The sequence below is a fragment of the Neomonachus schauinslandi genome, chromosome 4, assembly GCF_002201575.2.
Source record: "Neomonachus schauinslandi chromosome 4, ASM220157v2, whole genome shotgun sequence".
NCBI classification, from domain to species: Eukaryota; Metazoa; Chordata; class Mammalia; order Carnivora; family Phocidae; genus Neomonachus; species Neomonachus schauinslandi.
In genome coordinates, this window is record NC_058406.1 from 76,280,821 (window position 1) to 76,300,845 (window position 20,025).

General features: G+C 40.6%; 1 protein-coding gene across 1 annotated transcript in view; it reads left to right on the forward strand.

The window, feature by feature from the left end:
- The window catches only part of RPAP2 (RNA polymerase II associated protein 2), a 76,229-nt gene extending 58,391 nt beyond the window's left edge, over positions 1-17,838 (forward strand). The window contains exons 12-13 of the mRNA XM_021689985.1: positions 14,179-14,330; positions 16,994-17,838. Of these exons, the coding sequence (XP_021545660.1) occupies positions 14,179-14,320 (142 nt within the window). The 3' untranslated portion in view covers positions 14,321-14,330; positions 16,994-17,838. The remainder of the gene's footprint in view (positions 1-14,178; positions 14,331-16,993) is intronic.
- Positions 17,839-20,025: the final 2,187 nt, after the last annotated feature.

Genomic DNA, 20,025 nt, shown 5'->3' on the forward strand with positions numbered 1-20,025 from the left:
CCGCATTGGGCTCCCTGCTCAGCAGGGAGCCTGCTGCCTCTGCCACTCCCCCTGCTTGTGCTCTCTCTCTCTCTCTCTGACATTTTTTTTAAAATCTTAATTAATAAATAAATAAAAGGAGTAAAGATATGTATTCTTTCCTCAAGGGAAAAAAAATGCACATTTGGAAAAAAAAGAACTTCTTATGTAATTGGAAGGAATATATAAACTCTTATATCTGAGATTAAGATGAGGAAGTAGAGTCAGCAAATGTAGATTTCTCTGTTGAGAAACTTAATCATAAGGGTAGGAGAGAGATTGAACAATTTGTTTTGAAAAGACACTTAAGCATGTTAATAGGGTGTGGAGAAGGAGCCAGTAAAGAAAAATAATCTGAAATTGAGAATGAGATGGAGGGGCGATATATACCATGGAACAGGGTCCTGGGGGAGGCACAAAGAAATGGGACCATGGTCGCAGGCAGATGGAATAGCTTGAACAGGGGAAAACAACTACATCGTCTGAGACTGGAAGCAAATAAGTGAGGAATAATGTGGCTATAGGTAAATTTGTAAGTAGAAGGGAGAGATTTTAAATCATGCCTGACAACTTCATTTTTCATGAAGTAGGATATGAAGTTGGTCGGGTAGAGAGTGAAAATACTGGTAACAGAGTAGTCATTAGGAGGATCTGGAAAAGGCTCTGTGCCAAGGCCAGAGAATATTGGCCAGAAGAGGCCAGAGATCGTGGATTTGTAGCGGTAGCAGTCTCCTTCCTCCCACTGCCCTCCCCGCAGGGGTTTGTAGCCATCCTGCTTGTGGCTGTGCAGAAAGCAGCTCGTGGCACCGATGCCAGCTTGTAGCTGTCATGACTAGGGAAGCTAAGACAAGGAGGCAGGAGATTCAGACGAGTGCCGGTAAAAGAGTAATTCAAGAAATCAGCACAAATATAATTGGTAAAGGATAATGGAGTTATCTTAGGAAGGATATTAGTCATTCCAATCAAACATTTCTTGTGTGTCTCTTCCCAAAGTGTACCTTCAGCTCCGACATTTCTCTTAGGTTGCAGACAAAACTGTGTTGTTGTGGTTTTTTTTTAAGATTTTATTCATTTGACAGAGAGAGACACAGCAAGAGAGGGAACACAAGCAGGGGGAGTGGGAGAGGGAGAAGCAGGCTTCCCGCCGAGCAGGGAGCCCGATGCGGGGCTCGATCCCAGGACCCCGGGACCATGACCTGAGCCGAAGGCAGACGCTCAATGACTGAGCCACCCAGGCGCCCCCAAAACTGTATTTTTTGTTGGGCATCTCCATTTGGATATTCCTCAGGCAATTCAAAGTCTCAAATCTGAGTTGAGTTCATCTTTGGAAAGTCCCCTATTTCTTTTGGTAACATTTCCGTCTTCCTAATTATCCAGAGTTGAAAGCCGACTTGTCGTTGGTGCTTCTCTTGTCCTTATCCCCCCTATCTAGTCAATGCTAAGTCCTGCCTTTGTGACTTCTCTTACCCAGGGGTCTGTCTCCTTTCCCAGTGCTGCTAACTTACATCAGGCTTTCATAACTTGCCTAGACTGCTGCAATTAGAGCCTTCTCAAACAGGTCTCCTAGCCAAGTGTCTCTTCCTTCAACCATCCTTCCTCCAGCTTTAACAAAAATCTCACTAAAGCTTAATCCTGATTAGGGCAGGCCTTTATTCAGAAACCTAGTGATGCCCCACTTCTACTATGTAATTTTGCTTGAAATTGAAGGTTCTCTTAAAGTGGTCCCAACCTGCCTCTCCAACTTACTCTCTTGTTTTCTTACATTGTGTCCACTGTTTCCCCCACAGACATCTTTGTTAGCACTCTGAACTGTGTTTAAAATGCCAATTGCCTTTTCATATCTATCTGTCCTAGTCTTCAAAGCCCAGTTCAAATGTTGCTGCCACCTTAGAAGCATTCCTTAACCTCTCAGAGGTAGAAATAATGACTTCCTTGAATAAATTTCTGTAGATGAGACCATTCTTTTTTTTTCCCCAAAGATTTTACTTATTTGACAGAGAGAGAGGGAACACAGCAGTGGGCGAGGGAGAAGCAGGCTTCTGGGATCATGACCTGAGCCGAAGGCAGACGCTTAACGACTGAGCCACCCAAGCGCCCCTAGATGAGACCATTCTTTGGGACTCTATTACCTTCAGCTTTGTTACATAGCTGTTTGTGCAAAGATTTCATTTCCTTTGCTATTTGGTTTCTTCGAACTGTGTAGGTAACAAGTATAACACATAGTCAGAACTACTCAAATGTATTCAGTTGAGGAATTTACAGTGGTTCTCAACACTCATTGTTCATTGAAATCACATAGGAAGTTTTTTAAAAATACCAATACCTGATTCAGAGATTTCAATTCATTGGTCTGGGGGTGGGGCCTGGACATATGTAGTTTTTAAGTTCCGGAAGTGATTGTAATTTGTACAGACAGAATTGAGAACCACTGTCTTTAATTCTGGGGCAGTTATTAGTGTACCAGAGCTATGCTAAATCAGTTGCTTTGTCTATGTCTGCTAGGATTTGCTTGCTTTAAGGCAGTTCTTAGCTTTCTTCTAAAGTCTTCTTTAGTTAATGGTGTTGGAAGGTGCTTTTTGGCTGTCGGAAAAGATGAATTAGAAACAATAGACTTGTCAGTTTTCATTAGCACATTTTATTTTGTAATGATAGATTTCAGAAATTATCTGAAGAACATATACAAGTGGGCCTTTGAAATCATAAGGTGTACTCAGTTCTCAAAATTAATCAGATATGTGAGCTTGTGTGGTATAGTGGTTAAAAGTGTGGACTAGTGGGAGTATTTCTGGGTTATTTGCTCATCTCTTACTGACTGTGTGACCTTAAGAAAGTCACATCAGTCACAAAGCCTCACCTTGGAGTTCACACTTGCTGCAACTTCACAGAAAGGTTAAAGACCAACTAAGTCTCATAAAGGGGAAAAAAAAAATCTTTTGATAAACTTGGAAATCACTGAAGCTTCATATATTTGACTCAGTGGTTGAGATCCTGCCACAAAGGGAACAACTGGGAAAAAGAACTGGCATTTCTTCAAGGGAAACAAATTCATTTACTCCCATTTAGAAAGCCACCCACCACCCCTATTAAAGTATCTGATTCCTTGTCAGTTGTAAAACCATGTTTACTCTCTACATAAAAACAACATCAACAGCAGTTTAGGAAAGTGCCACAAGGTGGTTATCTCTGCACATGAGCCAGTCCATGTTGATGGATGGAAAAAGAAAAGCTGTTCCTCAGGGTGGCTTTTTTGGTTCTTTCCCTGTGCCCAGGTGTGTTTTGTCACTTCAGGGAGGAAGCCAGGGGCCACAGATGACACAAATGTTTTTAGAGAATCACTGACAGAGTTGAATATTCTTCATTCTCCCCAGTAAGAAACAAGCAAGGTGAAAAAAGAGTTACGTTAAACATGAAATCCTAATTACTAACATGCTAAGGAGCCCTGAAGTAGACAGATAAAATTCCTTTTCAAAGTTTATATTAGTAAATTTTTTTTAAATCTGAGAGATACATTTTGCAAAATGTGTTAGGTTTGTGTGAGCCCTCAAATTTCTGAAAATAGATGACATTTTGACCCAACGTCTTACAAACTGGTCACAGCTTTCTTTTGTTTCAGTTTTGAGTGTGTGTATGTACAGACAGAGGTGTTCTGGTTTAATCCTTTATCATTTAGCATTTGTTCTTACAGAGAAGAAGGGAAAATCCCAACTCATTTTTTAGAAGATAAAGTATGGGTGAAGTAACAATTGTTACCACAGGAAGAAAGGAGTAACAAGACTTGATTGGTAAGCAAGATGCCTTTGTGATAAAGGTGTCCGTTTTTAGCACTGTTCTTAGCCTTTGTGACCCTGGATAAATCCCTTACCCAGTCCAAAGCCTGAGATACAGTCACCTGTCAAAAGGACACTTGCTGGATAGGTTGAGACTAAATCCCACTTGAGGAAACAAAGTGGTGGAATAGCCTTATAAAATAAGACTATGCAGCTAAACCTCCGCTTTTCGAGTCTGCACTTCCCCTGGCCATTATTGGTAAAGATGCCTCAGCTGTCCTAGAAGACTTTTGTTTTTTGTTTATTCGAAGCCCCCCAAGTGTCAGGTATTGTAGTATCTGTTCTGTTCTAACTGGTAAAGTGACAAGCCTAGTGCCTGTGCATGCTGCTTACCTTCTTCCCAGCACTAACTTCTGAAGGATCAGAGAGTGAGTGTTTAAAAATTTCTTTAAAGCCCAGCATTATCTTTTAGCAGCCTTGCATGTTCATCACCTTTATGCACGGTAATCAGCAGAACAGGTTTCCCTACTGCAACAGAACTCTGTGTGAACCCAGTCATTTCTCAAATCTGATAGGTACAGAAAAGTATGTGGCTTTTCACTTCCTGTCCCTTCCTCCAACCCCAAACCAAAGAGAAGCATGCTTTCTGATGACATTTATTCACATAGACGTTCTCACAGCTCGCTCTTCTCTTGAGGCTGTGTTGACTTTGAGGAGTGTCGTTCAGTGTCATTTTACAATAGTCTGCTGTTTTTGATTCTGTGAGCTTGGAAATCAACAATAAAGACTCAGGAAACTCTAGAAGTTGTTGCTTTTCTTCTAGTTTTGAGGGCAAGGTTGAAGGATGTCTGTGCTATATCATTTCAGGCAAGTGCCTACATGATCTTTACACAGATTACCCAGATGATTCAGGGAAGGGTAATCTGGACTGTGCTGTGATTTCCAGTGTCCAGGAGCTGCATTATGTATTCTCCAGGAGGAATGAGTGCAATGAGCAAGGCAGTAGGGACCACAATGGGGAAGGCCTTGTAAAAATCCAGGTTCATGACTGACTTTGATCACACTACAGGACATGGATGACAGAGTTCCCTCGATTGTTTAGCTCTTCTTGCTCACTAAATCACAGCTTTAACTCTTTATATAGCTTTCACAGTTGATAGGACACAAACCAGGCACTCACCCAATTATAGGTGACTTCTCAGACACAAACGTTTGTGCAGCTCTAAATCTTTGGACATAATATGGGTTTTTTTTAAATGCCACTTTTTAATTAGAAATCTCTCTCGTTTCAGTTGTCAGACTTTGAAAGTCCTCTCACTGCTGTGCATAATTCCTGTTAACCAGATGTTTGATAGCTCAGTGATAACAAATGGAAGGTGCTGGTCCTAACCTGACTTACATTCTCTCCTTTTGAGCTGTAGCGTATGTGGAGCGGTCAGCTAAATAATGGTCTTACCAATAAGATGCGGCATGACACTTGACTTTTTTGCTTTTGTTGTCATACCATTTACCATATGGTAAGGAACTAGTTACATAAGGCTGCCTGCCTTTTCAAAAGAGAGATCTGAATCGGTGGACTTTTAAGAAGAAGTTTCCTTTCTTGTTTGTGATTTATACGTTGCAAGGTATTATGTCGTTTTTTTCTAATTATATTCTCCAGCACACAGACTCTTTGTGGTAAGCCATACTTTTAGTGTCACCTCTAGAGGCTTTTATTCTTACTTAAAAGCACTTGAAAGAAATAACTGAAACATAAAAAATCTTTTGTTTTTACTCACGGCCAATCACATTTTCTGTTACTTATTTTAAAGGTATTTCCTACCTAAAACACATAAATACCAACTGGAGTATATTACTGTTATTTAAGTAGATGTAGTTTTGGGGGCTTTATTTATTGTTTATTGTGGCTTTCTTTAATATTCACTATTATAAGCTTCAGGAACAGAATACAGGCTTGAGTCCCTTTCAGTATGTAATAGGATGGGAGTTCCTTAATGAAAAAATTAAAGAGATAAGTGATTAGCATATCATGATTAATAGTGCACAGATAAGGAGTTAAGAGGAAAGGAGGAGCCTGGGGAGTCAGTTAAACAAAAAAAGGGGGGAGGGGGTGTTTGATAAGATCCTGAGATAGTACATCAAAAATAACAGACATGAAAGATTTTATTTTGTGGTATCTTTCTGTGAGGTGGGAAGTATGTTGTTGTTGTTTTGAAGTAATGAATTTGGACAATGTGTATATTCTGGGGCAGTAGTTAAAAGGAGAACCTAGAAGGGGGTTTAGGGAAGAATACTAATCTGAATAAGGAGGAGTCAGATGGCATTTATGAGGAAAGATTAAAAGGACTTGAAATTAATTGAGAACTATTTTCAAGAATATGAAGAAATAACTTATAAGAGCTGCCCCACAAAAAGTTCCATGAAGGAGAAAATAAAATTCTGCAAGAGACATTTAGTTTATGTAGGAGGAACAATGGCTACAATTTAAAGTTTGTTATCCATTGCAACATGCTGTACACAGAGGTGTAGAATCCCCCCTCCTTCAAGATCATGGAGTTAGTTATTTGCAGGCTGTGTAAAGGGACCAAATTATTACATTAAGAAAGGATTGAGGGGTGCCTGGGTGGCTCAGTCATTAAGCATCTGCCTTCGGCTCAGGTCATGATCCCGGGTCCTGGGATCGAGCCCCGCATCAGGCTCCCTGCTCAGCGGGAAGCCTGCTTCTCCCTCTCCCACTCCCCCTGCTTGTGTTCCCTCTCTCGCTGTGTCTCTCTCTGTCAAATAAATAAATAAAATCTTTAAAAACAAAACAAAAAAGGATTGAGTCTGTTTTCTTAGATCATATAAATCTTTTCTTTGTATTTGTTTTTATTGAAGTTTAGTTGACATACAATGTTAACTTAGTTTCAGTTGTACAACATAGTGATTCAACAGCTCTATACATTATGCTATCCTCACCACAGTTGTAGCTACCATTTGTTACCACACTACGCTATTATAATACCATGGACTATATTCGCTATGTTGTACCTTTTATTCCTGTGACTTACCTCCTGTATCCCACTTCCCCTCACCCCTCTCCTCTCTGGCAACCATCAGTTTGTTCTCTGTATTTTTAAAGATTGATTGATTGGTTTGACACAGAGAGAGCACAAGCAGGGGGAGCGAGAGGGTGGAGAAGCAGACTCCCCACAGAGCAGGACGCCCGATGCAGGGCTTGATCCCGGGACTCCAGGATCATGACCTGAGCCGAAGGCAGTCGCTTAACCAACTGAGCCACCCAGGCGCCCCTGGAAAGAGTACTTATTAACTCTTATTTAAATGTTTGTAGAATTCACCTGTGAAGCTTATCTAGTCTTGGACTTTTGTTATTGAGAGATTTCTGATTACCCCATTTAGTTTTGTTACTAATAATTAGTATGTTCACATTTTGTATTTCTTCCTGATTCACTTTTTTGGAAGATTGTATATTTCTAGAAATTTATCCATTTCTTCTAAGTTGTCTAATTTATTGGCATATAATTTTTCATAGTAGCTTCTTACAATCCTTTGTATTTCTGTGTTGTCTGCTTTTACTTCTCATTCATTTCTAATTTTACTTATTTGAGTCCTCTTTTTTTCTTTTGATGAATCTGGCTAGAGGATTATCAATATTACTTATCTTTTCAAAGATGCAGTCTTAGTTTCCATTGATTTTTTTTTCCTTTTTTTTTTTTTTTTTTTTAGTCTCCATTTCATTTAATCCTGCTCTGATCTTTATTGTTTCCTTCCTTCTACTAATTTTGGGCCTTGTTTAGTCTTCTTTTTCTAGTGCTTTTAGGTATAAGGTTTGATTGTTTACCTGAGATTCTTCTTGGGTCTTGGTAGACCTGTATCACTGTAAACTTCCCTCTTAGAACTGCTTTTGTTGCATCCCAGAGATTTTGGGCCATTGTATTTTCATTTCCATTTATCTCCATGTATTTTTTAATTCCTCTTTGATTTCTTGGTTGACCCTACTTGTTTAGGAACCTGTTGTTTAGCCTCCATATGTTTATGTTCTTCCCAGACTTTTTTTTTTGTATTTGAGTCCTGGTTTCATATGATTGTGGTTGGAAAAGCTGCTTGATATAATTTCACTCTTTAATTAAACTTATTGAGATTTTATGGCTTAACATGTGATCTGGAGAATGTTCTATGTGCACTTGGAAAGAATGTGTATTCTGCTGCTTTGGAATGAAATGTTCTGGGTATATCTCTTAAGTCCATCTGATCTAATGTATCATTCCAAGCCACTGTTTCCTTATTGATCTTTTGTCTGGATGATCTATCCATTGATGTAAGTGTGATGTTAAAGTCCTCTACTATTGTTGTATTACTGTTATTTTCTCCCTTTATGTCTGTTAATATTTGCTTTATTTATTTAGGTGTTCCTGTGTTGGGTGCATAGATATTTACAATTGTTATATCCTCTTGTTGGATTGATCCCTTTATCACTATGTAATGTCCTTCTTGGTCTTCTATTACAGTCTTTGTCTTAAACTCTCTTTTGTATAAGTATTGTTACCTCGGCTTTTTTTTTTTTGCACTTTCATTTGCATGGTCATATGTTTTTCCATCCCTTTACTTCCAGTCTGTTTGTGTCTTTCAATCAGAGGTGAGTCTCCTGTATGCAGCATAATAGATGGGTTTTTTTTTTTTTAACCCAGTCAGTCACCCTATGTCTTTTGATTGGAGCATTAGAACATATACATTTAAAGTAACCATTGATAGGTATGGACTTATTGCCATTTTGTTAATTGTTTTCTGGTGGTTTTTATAGTTCTTCTCTGTCCATTTCTTCTTTTGCTCTCTTCCCTTGTGATTGATGGCTTTCTTTAGTTTTAGGCTTGGATTCCCTTAATTTTTTTGTGTATCTGTTAAAGGATTTTGGTTTGTGGTTATCATGAGGTTCATATATAACATCCTAATTGTATTACAGTCTATATTAACTTGATGGTTGCTTAAGTTCAAACTCATTCTGAAAGCACTACATTTTTCCTATTCATGTTTTATGTGTATGCTATATTTTACATCCTTTTATTTTCTGAGTCCTATAATTTTTTAGATATAATTGATTTTACTACTTTTTTAAAAATTATAATTCAGTGTAGTTAATATACATTGTTATATTAGTTTCAGGCATATAATAATAGCAATTCAACAATTCCATATATTACTCACTGCTCATCACAGTAAGTGTACTCTTAACCCCCCTCACCTATTTCACCCATGTCCCCTCTGGTAACCCTCTCTTTGTTCTCTATAGTTAAGATTCTGGGTTTTTTTGGGTTGTCTTTTTTTCCCCCCCTTTGTTCATTTGTTTTCTTTATTAAATACTACATATGAGTGTAATCATACGGTATTTGTCTTTCTCTGACTGGTTTATTTTGCTTGGCTTTAAACTATCTAGATCCATCCATGCTGATGTAAATGGCAAGATTTCATTCTTAGGGCTGAATAATATTTTACTGTGTGTGTGTACCACATTTTCTTTATCCATTCATCTATAGATGGACACTTGGGTTGCTTCCATATCTTGGCTATTGTAAATACTGCAATAAACATAGGGATGCATGTATCCCTTCAAATTAGTATTTTTGTAATCTTTGGGTAAATATCCAGTAGTGCAATTACTGGATTGTAGGATAGTTCTATTTTTAACTTTTTGAGGAACCTCCATACTGTTTTCCACAGTGGCTGCACCAGTTTGCATTCCCACTAACAGTGCATGAGGGTTCCTTTTTCTTCACATCCTCACCAGTACTTGTTTTTTGAGTTTTTTATTTTAGCCATCTGACAAGTGTGAGATGATATCTCATTGTGGTTGTTTGCATTTCCCTGATGAGTGATGTTGAGCATCTTTTCATATGTCTATTGGCCATCTATATGTTGTTTTTAGAAAAATGGTGATTTTACTACTATTGTCTTTTAATATTCATACTAGCTTTTTTAGTGATTGACCTATTAACTTATGACGTTTTTTCTTTTCATAATTTTCTAATTATGACTTCTCTTTTTTTGCTTAAAGAAGTCCTTTTAACATTTCTTGTAAGGCTGGTTTAGTGGTGATGAACTCCTTTAATTTTTGTCTGGGAGACTCTATCTCTCCTTCTATTCTGAATACCCTTGCTAGTTGGAATATTCTTGGTTGTAGGTTTTTCCTTTCAGCACTTTGATTATATCCTACCTTCTGGCTTGCAAAAGTTCTACTGAAAAATCAGCTCATAGCTTCATGGGGTTTTCCTTACACGTAACCAGTTGTTTTTCTGTTGGTTGCTACTTTTAAGATTCTTTATCTTTACTCTGACATTTTAATTATCATCTGGCTGTGTAGACATCCTTGGGTTCATCTTGTTAGGGACTTTCTGTGCCTCCTGGACCTAGATGTCTGTCTCCTTCCCCAAGTTAAGGAAGTTTTTAGCTATTATTTCTTCAAAATTTTCTGCCCCTTTCTCTCTCTCTTTCTCTCTCTCTCCCCTTTTTCTGGGACCTCTATCAAGTGAATGTTAGTACACTTGATATTGTCCTAAGGATCTCTTAACCTATTCTCATTTTTTAAAATCCTTTTAGGATTTTGCTGTTCAGCTTGGGTGCTTTTCATTACCCTGTTTTCTACATTGCTGATCCTTTCTTCTGTATCCTCTCATCTACTGTTAATTCCCTTTAGTATATTTTTCATTTCAGTTACTTTATTCTTCAACTGGTTGGTTCTTTATCCTTTTTATCTTTGTTGAAGTTCAGAGTTTATCCACTCAAGTCCAGTGAGCATCTTTATGACTATTACTTTGAATTCTTTATCATGTAGATTGCTTGGCTCTGTTTTTCTTTTTCTGAAATTTTGCTTTGTTCTTTTGAAGCATATTCCTCTATCCCCTCATTTTGTTTTTCTGTTTCTATGAATTAGGCAGAACAGCTATTTCTCTTAGACATGAGGTAATGGCCTTGTGTAGGAATATCTCCGGTGTAGACTATGCCTGTGACTTTAGCTGGCTGGCTGAAGCTGTAACAGGTGTAGGCTGGGAGTCCTGGGGTGTCCCAGGCATATAGCACCCTGGTGGGATGGCTGGAGCCAAAGCGGGCAGCAGGGGGTGGGAGTGGGTCCCACAGTGTTCTGCAATATGGGGTGTCCTGGCAAGGTGGCAGGAGCTGAAGCATAACCAGGTGGTCCTTGGGTACTCCGCTCAGGGGGGCGCCACGCCAGGACAGCTGGAACCAAAGTGGCCTTGGGCTAGGAGTCACAGGGTGCTCCATGTAGAGTGCTCCTTGATGGGACACAGGAGCTGAAGCAGGTGTGGGCCCGGGGGTCCCGAGGCACGCCAGGAGGTCTCAGGGCTCTCTGCACTTGGGGCGCCCTGGCGGGACAGATGCTGCTGAAGCAGGTATGGGCTGGGAGGTCCTGGGCCACTCGGTGCAGTAGGTGCCCTCGTGAGTCGTCTAGAGCTGAAGCGATGTCGCACAATGATTGTGCCTGTGTTGCCTTGGCAAGACAGCTGGAGCTATAGTGGGTGCTGTCCGGGGGTGGTTCAGTGTGCACTTCACTGGAGCTACCTTAGGGAGACAGCTAGAGCTCTAGCGGGCGAGGGTTGGAGGGCCACCTGTAGGGGCAGCTGGGTTTGGTGGGGTTTGGTGGGCTAGGGGCCCGGGCTCACTGTGGCAGGGGGCTAGGGTGCCCAGACCTTGCTTTTGTCGGTGCTATGAAGTGGGAGAGGAACATGAGCCATGGCACTCACCAGCACCTTTGATACTAGTGTGTTCCAGCAGCTCCCTGGCCTTTTGGCAGATGCCCTTAGAACTCATTCCATTATCTTCCAGTTCTTTTAATCTACAGCCTTTTTTTTCCTGTGCAGTAGGGCAGCTGGGGCTAGTGGGGTCCTAAGGGACTGAGGCTCACTGATCCAGCAGGCCAGCTCCCATCTATGCTATCAGGGTGGACAGGGAATATGAACAATGGTGCTGGCCAGTACCTGGGACCCAGGGAGAGTGTTCTAGCAGCTCCCTGCCGTTTTTCAGATGCTCTAGAGCTGGTTCCTTCATATTCTAGATGCTCTTAAAAGTGCGTCTTTTTTATCTCTGCCACAGGGCTGAGCTGTACTTCTGGTCTCTGGATACTACCTTCCCCACTGCAGTTGGCAAGATGGGGGCATGGCGGGGGAGGGGGTTGGATTACTGTTGTTACTGTGTCGCTCTCTCTCCTGTCTTTCTCTGTGTGGTCCCTCTATCCCTGTTCAGTCAGCCCTAGTTCTTCAGGGGGAATTGCTCAACGTGTAGGCGTAGATTCACTGTGTGGAGGAGGTGAGCTGAGGGTCTTTCTGCATCATTGTCTTCCCTCCTTTGTAAACAAAACTTTTAGGTGTCTATGAACACATAATGAAGTTATTATAATTTTAGTCTTAGAAGTTTGCTAGAGAAGTATCACTGTTCCTAAAATATTTTATAACTCTGGCACTTGATAGAATGATTCTTAAAAGCTGCTTCCTAATCTTCCCATTTTCTGCTCTCATATGGGCACATAGGTTGAGAAATCTAGCTATCACCATTTACTTCTACTTTGAGGGTTAAATTTTAAAACATACTAATGGCACTTTGAGAAGTAATTGAGACCTTGTTTTCATATATGAATCCAATACTAGTCTCTTTGAAAGTCAGAAATTGTTTTGGATGTGCCATGTATACCATTTTTAAATATACACAAAAGCTACCTTTGTATGGAGTTGAAGGATCTGATCTGCCTCCTGACTTCTTGGTTTTATTTTAGCTGAAGTTATCCAACCCCCAGTAACTTTGGTTGTATTGTGGGGAAAGAGCAACTTTATTCGTGTGGGAAAAGCCAGAGTTGACTTCTGGGTTCCACCTTCATGGCAGGAAGAGGACTCAGGAAAAGCTGGCCACAAATGCCTAAGTTTGCCCAAGTGCCCAGCGTGGGCTTGGCCTTGGAAAGCTTGTGTTACCCTGTTTCCTAACGACCTTTGGGGAATACCTGCAGATAAAGCTCATTAAAATGTCAAAACCTGGTAGTGCATTCTCCAGCTGTAGAGAAATACAGGAGAGGTGGGGAAGGAATACACTATAGTGGTTTTCCCATGTTAGAACTCTGTGGATTTCACTGGACTTTTGGAGTCACCTAGTCTCCAGTTTTTGGTAAGATACCTTGAGAGAGAGAGAATTTACCACCTCCTCCAGGTCCCGGCTGTCTTTAGACAATGTGGCAAAGATTTCCTTTTACTTCTGCTTTCTGTGTAAGATGGCTAAGCAAGCAAGAACTCTCTGAGAACGTAACATTTCCTCTTCCACACTCATTACCGTGGAGTTGCTCCACTCTGATTCCTTGAGCTTTATTGATTGAAGTCAGAGGGTTATTTATATTTGATGTGCCTGGTGGCACCGGTGTTCACAAAGCATCTGGGAGACCTTTGTGGTAAGTATAAGACTACTCAAGGACAAAAGAATTTTCTCACCAAAAGCTTTCCAGAAATATACCTTACAAAGGCTCTGTGAAGCATGCTCTCTGGAGATTATACATAATATATACATAATTATTATATGTAGTTACATATCTAATTTATGGAAAGTAATGGTCTTAATCTTTGATTAGTAAGCATGACTTAAAAAGTGAATAATGACATTTCATTGAAAATTACTTTTGAGAATATTATATGCAATCAGTTTATTGGAAGTGACTTGGGAAAGAAGCAGAGTGCATAGAAGATTGTGTTAAGTGCCTTATAAGATGTAATTCATCTATTTAGTGTTTTAAAAATAAAAATATTAAGGTTTCATCCAAAAGGTAATCCTGTTTATCATTTATTTTTTTTATTCAGGTGATATAAACATTCAGTATGTTTTTTTTTTTTTAAAGATTTATTTATTTGAGAGAGCGAGAATGAGAGAGAGAGAGAGTACATGAGAGGGGGGAGGGTTAGAGGGAGAAGCAGGCTCCTCGCTGAGCAGGGAGCCTGATGCGGGACTCGATCCAGGGACTCCAGGATCATGACCTGAGCCGAAGGCAGTCGCTTAACCAACTGAGCCACCCAGGCGCCTAACATTCAGTATGGTTTTAAAGCAGTTCTCACCTCTAAGCTTCTTTCCACAGCTTCTTTTCCCTAAGTGGAAAGACTTCATTTTCCTGGCATAATGAAGAACATGTTATGGATTCAGGCTTTTAGGTTTCTTAACAGTATGTTTGATCTTTCATTCTTTTCCTGAGATTTCTTCTCTGCCTTTATTAGTAAAGCCTTCTGTCTCTGAAAAATTTTGTTAAATCAGAAAGACTTCATTTCTCTGCTATGACAAAAATCCCCTCTGCTATGGAGAAGACAGGAGCCCCTTAGTCCTCATTTCATGGAATTGCATTTAATATTTTTGGTCTTTTCAGACTGACCCCAATTCTTGGCATTCAGAAGCATTCTCAGGAAAATGTGGTGTTTACACAGTTTATAGAGACTTTGCTTGAAGAATTAAATTTAAAGAATGAAGACCTTGAAAGCTTAACCATCATATTTAAAACCAGCTGTTAACCACGGAGTGGTGAGTTAGATTGTGTTTTGTTTTTTCATTTGTTGCCTGTTTGGAATCTTTTTTCATATTCAAAATTTAAAAACCAAGTATAGACCTCAAGATCTCCTCAGTTTGCTAAGGAAGAACATGATATCCCTTAGTTCTCAGCCACCCTATCACTTTCTATCCACTCCTATTACTTAGTACCCCCCCCCCATCTTTGTTCTTCCTCCTTATAGGTTACTGGAGTTAGTTCTATTTCTGGTACTCGAGAAAACTCTCTCCTACCAGCTTCACACTCAAACCTAGACCATGCCTCATGTCCCACCTTACTGGTTGAAGTAAATTGCTATTTCCTGGGAAGAAACCTAACTGCTGCAGCCATCCACTGAGAACATCCTCATCCTACTTCCCTTTTTGAGGAAACCATCCCCTACCCAGTCACTACTTTAGTCATCTCCTGGGCAGATAACTAGATAAATGTGTAAGTCCCACTGTTGAATCCCGACCCTGTTCCCCGGCACACAGCCCTCCCCTCGTCTCCCAGGTTCTTGCCTCTTTCACAACTATCAGAGTGTCCCCTCCTTCAACCTGCCTTCGGCATACCTCTCTCCCTTTCCTCCACTTCTCACTTCGCTCTCTCAGGTGCTCAGATAGGTATTGATTTAACATTATGATTGAAGAAATTCAGCTGAAACTACAAGTGAGACCCTCCCAGGGAACTTTTTTTTTTTTAATTTCAATTTCTTAAATTATACAAGCTTGTTGTAAAAATTGAACAGTACAAAAGTGTATATGTAATTTAGAAAAGGAAAATCCACCTCTCACTCTCCCTCCAGTCCTGTCTACTTAGCAGAAACATGTTTGATATATATATCATTTTTTGTAAAAACAGAACCAAAAAACCCTTCAAGCACATTTTTGAATATATGAGAAGGATATTTGAGAGAAGAATTTTGGCAGGGAAGAAAGAACATCCCTTTATTGAACATGCTCAAAAATTGAATGTAAGAAGTCAGCACTGTCTTCCCCTCCCAATTTATACCCACTGGCTTTTTCATATGACTGTGCTTCCCCCGAGAACCTTGTAAAACAAAAGCTTTTCCTTAGGGAGTGAGCTCAGATTGGCATGTATAAGCATTAATTCAGAGGCCCTTCTAAGAATACAGTGAAGTTGGAGTTTTTTGTTCTATTGAGCTTCAGATACAGAAAATCGATAAAAAAAAATCTTAACCAGAAGTCCTTCCAGATCTGCTTTAGTGAACAGTACCAAGTAAGAATCATTTTTATTAGCATATTTAAAACTTGTATATAAACAGATATTGAAAGTCCTCAAAAGTACTTTCACACCAATAGATGTTTTCAGTTTCCTCTGTGATCACTTTTTACTTACACACATAAACAACGTAAATCATCAAAAGTAAACCTTGGCCAAACCTTCAGTATTATAAGCGATTCTGAATGAATTGAGCCCTCATACATAATTTGCCCTATGAGGAGAGGAGAGTTGTGACTAGGTAGAGTTTTATTTCTCTTTACATGATTTTTGTAAATCATAAGTTCACTTGTATATAATGACTAATGTCTAATATACTTGCTAATAGTAATTTAATATTGAAAAGGTTGTATTAATGTGTTTTCAGTTGCAAATAAAATCCAGTTTTTTTTTTTAAGATTTTATTTATTTATTCATGAGTGGCAGAGGGAGAAGCAGGCTCTCCGCTGAGCAGGGAGCCCGATGCGGGACTCGATCCCAAGACTCCGGGATCATGACCTGAGCCAAAGGCAGACGCTTAACCATCTCAGCCCCGCAGGCACCCTCCAGCTTTTCTTATGATAGAATGATAGTTAACTTTTGCTGCTTAACAGATTACTCCAAAGACTTTTTATCTCACACTTTGTATGAGTCAGGAATCTGAACACAGTTTAGCTTTGGGCCTCAGGCTCACAGTCTCTCCTGAGTATGCAGTGAAGCTGTTAGGGCTACAGTGTCATCTGAAGGCCCAACTAGAGGGCGATCCCTTTCTAAGGTCACTCTTGTGGTTGTTGGCAGGATTTAGTTCCTCAGAGGCTGGTGCACTCAGGGCCTCAGTGTCTCACTGGCTGTCGTCCAGGGACCTCTACATAGTGTACCTCGTACTTGTCATGTGCCTTACCCTCATAGTGAGTAAGATGGAAGCCACAGTTTTGTAACTAATCTAAGAAGTGACATCCCATCACTTTTTCCATGACAAGTTACAAATTAATCACTAGGTCCACCCCACATTCAAGGTGAAAGGACTGCATAATGGCATGACTACTGAAGCCAAGGGTCGTTGGTGTCCATCTTCGAAGCTGAGTGGCAAAATTTTTCAGGAGTTCCCAGCTTCGTATGTAGTATATTCCAGTGTCTGGGTAAGCGTCTTGAACTTCACACTAATTGAGGGCACCAAACCACATGCCCATGGGATTGCTATAAACTAACCCAATCATCCTGACAAAAGATGGGAGAGAGAAGAGGATTTTCTTACTGACCTAGACCCATCACAGCCTTCCCTCAAGCTGAATGTGAGTTGGGTCTATTCCACATCAATCACTATTGCTACATAATGAGGAAAAAATGCAATGTATATTGGGAAAACAACACACAGTGTTCCCAAAAGCTAGTAAAATATTTTAGGTGTTTTATCCAAACTGTCTTTTTTGCTTCACAGGTATAATCCATGAAGACCAAATAGAAGATGATCGTCTATTCATCATTTCTGGAATTCTAGCTACAATAATGTTCTGGTGGTAACTGATAACTAGCTTTGTTCCAAGAAAGACCTCCTTAGATTTCAGCCCCCTGCTTCCCAGTCCCTAACTGTACAGTGACTTCCCCTAGATAGAGGAGAACCATTTTTCCAACAAGGATAACCAAGTCCTTGCATCCCTAGCTGTAAGACATAAGATTTAAATTTTCAAGTAAATAAAAATACTAAGTCGAAACGTTAATAAATATTGATCTTATTGGTTGACAAACATTTGAGAACATTCCCATTTTGGCCTCACAATCTAAACTCTAGATTCTAAAAACAGTGAAGAGTTCAATAAATGCAATCTAAGATGAAGCCCTTTGGAAGTGTAGTCACTATTCTTTTAAAGAAACTGTGCTATAAAATGGTCCTGAGCAGTGTAGTTAATCTTACAAGTCCAAAACAGGAATATTCCAGAATTTTCTGGACTCAACTAGAAAAAGGAAACTGTAGTTTATTTTCAAAATTTAGTTTTTTCAAAATGTCTGTCAAACATGCAAGTTACAAGGCCTCCAGAGCAGTTAAGGGGCGGGGGGGGCCCTCAGACAATTTGGGAAGCCTTACTGGAGGGCCAAGAAACAAAGTAAGAATCAGATCTACACTCTTGGACACTGGAGGAAATGACAGCTGCTAGAAGTCTAACCATGGAAAGGGTCCAGAAAGCAGCCTGGTGGAGTGAGGAGCTTAATGGACAAGAATCTACAAGTTCAGTAAGTCACAGGCTACAATATACAGAAATCAGCTGTTTTTGTATATTAGCAATGAAAAATCCAAAAAGGAAGAAAATTCCATTCACAGTAGCACCAGAAAGAATTCAATACTTAGTAAATTTAACAAAAGAAGTACAAGACTTGTGGGGCGCCTGGGTGGCATAGTCAGTTAAGCGTCTGACTCTTGATTTCAGATTATGTCCTGATCTCAGTGTCTTGAGATCGAGCTGTGGGTTAGCTCATGCTCAGCAGTCTGCTTGAGATTCTCTCCTTCTCCCTCTGCCCTTCCCACTTGTGTGCTTGCTCTCTAAAATAAAAAAATCCTTAAAAATAAATGGAGTGTAAAACTTATAGAATGAGGGGCACCTGGGTGGCTCAGTTGGTTAAGCATCTGCCTTTGGCTTGGGTCCTGATCCCAGGATCCTGGGATCAAGCCCCACGTCAGGCTCCCTGCTCAGCAGAGAGTCTGCTTCTCCCTTTCTCTTTCCCTCTGCCTCTCCCCTGCTCATGCTCTCTCTCAAATAAAAATCTTAAAAAAAAAAAACTTGCATAATGAATACTATAAAACACATTAAAGAAGGCATAGAGATATTCCACGTTTATGAATTAGAAGTTTCAGTTATTAAGATGGTAGTCCTCGGGTGCCTGGGTGGCTCAGTCGTTAAGCGTCTGCCTTCGGCTCAGGTCATGATCTCAGGGTCCTGGGATCAAGCCCCACATCGGGCTCCCTGCTCCGCGGGAAGCCTGCTTCTTCCTCTCCCACTCCCCCTGCTTGTGTTCCCTCTCTCACTGTCGCTCTCTCTCTGTCAAATAAATAAAATCTTTAAAAAAAAAAAAAAAAAAAAGATGGCAGTCCTCCCCACATTGGTATAGATCAATGCAATCCCTCTTAAAATCCCAGTAGGCTTTTTTTGAAATATTTTCAAGCTGATCCTAAAATTTCTAGGGAAATACAAAGGATTTCCAAAATAGCCAAAACAATTCTGAAAAACACTTCCTGATTTCAAAACTTACTACAAAGCTACAGTAAGCAATACAGTAGGATACTGATAGGCATAAAGATCAGTGGGGCAGAGGGGCAGCTGGGAAGATGGCTGAGTAGGAGGATGTTAAGCTCCCTTTGCCCCATGGATACAAGTAGGTAACACTCACATCAGTATAAACCCAAAAGATGATGCGAAGACTGGCAGGATAAACTCCACAACTAAATAAATGGTAGACAAGAGGCCACATCAAAGAAGGTAGAAAGGACAAAGACATGGTCCGGGAGCAAAGCGGACTAGGGCCATCCGCAGCGGGAAGGGAAACAGTGGTACGAAGGACAGAAAACACTTTCACACTGGGGAGCCCATAAATGGGGAGGACGAATCCCCATAATATTTGCCTTTGAAAGTGAGAGGAGGCCAATTTCTTGAGTTCTTACAACCACTGGGACTTAAGAGGCAGGAATTTTTAAATCAATGGGCTCAGCTCCAGGAGAGCCTGGAGGGCATTAAGAAGCAGAGTTCCCACCCCTAAAGATTTGTCTTGGACAGATACAGCACAGAACCAGCAGTTTGAAAACACCAGCAGTAGATGGGAAGGAGAGTGATTTGTTCATCTCAGAGCATGGCCTGGAGAGAGGGATCACAGGGAGACCCCTCTAGGAACAAGGGAGCCAGCGGGTGCCATTTCCCTCCCCTGCCCACCACATAAACAACGGATACCTGCAGGAATCATTGCAGCACTAACATTTGTTACCTAACTTGCTTACACCAAGCCCCACCCCACACTTGTGCGGATCCACCCTTCCCAGTCATGATCACCTTAGTCCAGTCACGGTGGGCCCCCTCCCTGAGAAGACCCGTGGAAACCCTGCCAACAACACATCTGACTGGCACATTGTGCAGGAACTCCATTCTGGCGTGAGCAGGTCTCATTTCACTAGCAAACCACCACACACCTTGTTAAACGCTGCCCACAATAGGCAAACACAGCCTCTGCAGACAACCGGACTGAAGAAAAGAGAGGGCAAGACTCAACAGCAGAGCACACACAACACCCATAAGAGACATTCCCTGAAGCACCAGGCCCTGGAGAACAAGGAACACTGCACGAAAAGATCTCTTCTACATAAGGCTTTTATAGTTAAGAGCAAGAGAAGTAGCTGACTTTCCTAACAAAGAAATAGACACAGGAAGTCCGACAAAACAAGGAGACAGGGAAATAGCTCTTAAATGAAAGAACAGGACCAAACCACAG